Source organism: Macrobrachium nipponense, chromosome 44 (assembly GCF_015104395.2).
Source record: "Macrobrachium nipponense isolate FS-2020 chromosome 44, ASM1510439v2, whole genome shotgun sequence".
Taxonomy (NCBI): Eukaryota; Metazoa; Arthropoda; class Malacostraca; order Decapoda; family Palaemonidae; genus Macrobrachium; species Macrobrachium nipponense.
Window position 1 is genome coordinate 42,820,116 of NC_087221.1, and position 3,655 is coordinate 42,823,770.

Genomic DNA, 3,655 nt, shown 5'->3' on the forward strand with positions numbered 1-3,655 from the left:
ACATATATACAATACGCATACTGAATGTATCTTCATATATACATACACACATATACATATCATGAGGCATCACACACATAACATCAAAATAGAAAAATAAAGAAAAAATGACCTGGCAGACTTAAAATTAGGCGGAAACAGACGAGAAATAAAAAAAATTAGTTAAAAAAATAATATCTTTTTATATAAAGTTATCAAGTAGTCAGCTATCACTCACGAAACCCTCATTATTCACATTTAAGTGAATATGGGCTAAAACTATCATTTTCTGACGATACAATAAAAAATATAATGCAGAGAGATGTAACACTGTCATAACTGCTTAATGCAATCTCTGATAAAATTACAATGAGAATATATATATATATATATTATATATGTATATATATACATGTATATATATATATATATATATATATATATATATATATATATATATATATATATGTATATATATATATATTTAACAGCTATAAATAACAACAATAAAGAAAATCGATACATTTCAAAAGATCTCGATGACCCCATAATTTGTGACACCTGACAGACATCTCTAGAATAATTCATTCTAATGACTCAACCTATATTTTAGTAAAGTTCTGATGAGGTATTCTTAAAATATACGAGGGTGGGAATTTGATATCTTTTTGTAATTGGTGCTGTAGCTGTTCAAGAAAATGGATATATTCCTTAACAGTTCATTAGAAGTAATTAAAATACTTTCAATACAATTACGCTGTAGGACGTTGCTGACTAAATAGCTTATATAGCAATATTACTGCAAATATTCAACTTTAAAAAAAGTTTGACAGTAACCGCGTTAAAAAAAACCTCCCAAATTAAAAATGAAATTCTGACTTAAAATCACGCGAATTAACACACACACATACACACATAAACACACACACACACACACTTTCAGTTACGGTTACAGGACTACTGAAATCGTCATTACCATCTTGGTCACGTTACAGAGGAGGAGCAAAAAAAAAAAAATTACAGTAAACAAAACCAATAAGGCAAAATAATCCTTCGAAAACTAAGTGTATAAAAACATTGGCTGTAAAGTAGTACTACACCCCTCTCAAAAAGCATCGATTACTCCCAACATACGGTTCACGCTTTTTATTTTATTCTTTTGTCATTTTATTTACAGGTATCCCACGATCTCCTCCAGATCCTTCTTCCTCTTTTTGATTAAGACGTACAGCTCCTTGAGGCTGGGGCGGTAGCATTCCGAGAGGAACCGTCCCATTGTGCGGTACAGGTGCTCTTTCACACCCGTCAGCCCGTGATTCTCGTCGGCGTAGGTCTGGAAGCAGAGGAATTCAGTTAGAAAAACATTGCAAGAGGTCCGTCCCATTAATGGAGGAGTGTTTTAAGATTTACTTTTTAAGTAACGTTTTGATATCTTTCTAGTGAAGAGCATTTATAAATACACACAAAAGCTAACTATGTACGTACGTATGTATGTATGTATGTATGTATACAGCCACACAAGCGAACATATATTTACATTTGAAAATGTTTATTGCCTTCAGATTTATTGCTGGAACTGAGCTTACCATCTGCTGGAACTGGACTTACCATGAGCTCGAATTGAATTTTACATCTGCTGGAACTGGACTTACCATCTGCTGGAACTTTCCAATTGCTGTAACTGAAATTATCATCTGCTGGAACTTGCCATTTGCTGGAACTTACCATTTACTGGAACTGAACTTGCCATTTGCTGGAACTTACCATTTATTGGAACTGAACTTGCTACTTGCTGGAACTTACCATTTACTGGAACTGAACTTGCTATTTGCTGGAACTTACCATTTACTGGAACTGAACTTGCCACTTGCTGGAACTTACCATTTACTGGAACTGAACTTGCCATTTGCTGGAACTTACCATTTGCTGGAATTGGACGCCTTCATCCACGAGAGCTTTGGCGAGCATCATGGAATGATGGTAGTGGACATTGTCATCAGCAGTTCCATGGATCAGCAAGAACATCTTATCCTTGAGGTTTCCAGCCATTTTTGTGGCGTCCGCAGCCTCGTAGCCCTTGTAGTTACTTCCAGGGTAGACGTGAGGTGATCCCATATACCGTTCGGTGTATACGGAATCTGGATCCAGGAAAAAGGGATAGTTACGTACTGTTGTTGATTTAAGATGGGTCCTCCATACGCTTGTGGATAATTCATTGGTAATACTGTTTTATAAAAATGTGAAAAGATAACCACACTTTACTTTAATGGAAATAAAGAGTCATGCTTTATAAGTACAAATCCTTGTCTTGACAAAGCTTATTATTACACAGCTAGAGAGAAAGCTTGATCCAATTTCATATACTAAGCTCAATTTCATTATCACTAAGAGGGTAACGTTGTGTCCTACTGAATTTAATTAAGAAGATTTCCAGTTACTTTGTAAAGTGAAGCCTAAATTTCAATATAAAACAGAACAGTTTGGTTTCAGTTTCATGCTTCCAAAGGTCTAAAATAGAAACTAAACCCCATCTCTCAACCTTGAACCCCTAAAGATTATTGTTTTGCACTCTTACCATTTACCTTCAATAGCAAAACATCGCCCTTTCTCCAAGATGAAGTCTGAGTGGTTATTCATAGACAGGAAATTTGACTGGAATTTAATATGAAACTTTACTGTCTCCTTTCCAATCGGTTTTCTGAGCAATTAGTCTTTTATTTAATACTAAACAATAGGATTTCGAAAACTTATCGACCCAGAATTTACAACACCATTATCAGACCAGTAGTTGAGATCTGGACGCTGACTAAACGCCAAGAATAGAGACCACTGGTTTTTTAAAACAACATTTTGCGTCAAATAACAGGTCCCTTTTACGATATAAATGAATAAGGGAATTGGGACCGGAGGAGGAACCTGAGAATAACTGGACCTTTCTAATAGGAAACGTGGAGAGGTAGTGAGTGAGTATGAAACCAGACATTTTTTAACGGTATCTACACAGCAAGGCACTAGACTCATCCCATTCAAGTGAGAGTAATGAAGTCCCTCACTTAACCTGAGAAATCTCATCTTACCGTAATGCTCCCATCGCGAGACGGGTGCCACAGCGATGCCACAGCTGAAGATGTCGTCGGCGTCCCTGGCCAGTGCCATGGTGGTCACATACCCACCGTAACTCCAGCCCCAAATTGCTATGCGTTTGGCGTCGACGAAATGTAGGTTGTCTCTCAGCCACCCGGCTACTGCGAGTTGGTCGTCTACTTCCTTCCCGCCCAGGGCGTGGTAAACCTAGGTAAACAACAGTTGAAGTTTTAGTAAAATTGGAAAATGACATCTCTCTACTCTGCAAAAGGTTTACCAGCAAAAGTATTTACTGGAAATTCAGCAATGCAGACTACTATATCTCTGTAGTTGTAACTGTCTGATACAATTATCACGAATTAATTTATCAGTTATCACGTACAATTTACGAACTAATTTTTTAAAAGACTACGGAATAGCATAGGCATTACTCTCACTGAAAAGGCATGAACACTTGGATGAAAATATAAACAAGTTCAGATACTGTTTTTGTATTCATACAACTTCTTCCACGAACAATAAGAAAAACCACGGAACATTTATTGTAATGGTATCTTGCGCAGTTGTGTGGATTGCTATTAAGATGAGGTTT

At 36.4% G+C, this 3,655-nt stretch overlaps 1 protein-coding gene across 1 annotated transcript in view; it reads right to left on the reverse strand.

Moving 5' to 3' along the window:
- Positions 1–401: 401 nt before the first annotated feature.
- LOC135204249 (dipeptidyl peptidase 4-like) overlaps positions 402–3,655 on the reverse strand; it is a gene marked incomplete in the record, with an annotated part of 468,438 nt that continues 465,184 nt past the window's right edge. The window contains 3 exon segments of the mRNA XM_064234365.1: positions 402–1,312; positions 1,900–2,117; positions 3,057–3,270. Of these exon segments, the coding sequence (XP_064090435.1) occupies positions 1,151–1,312; positions 1,900–2,117; positions 3,057–3,270 (594 nt within the window).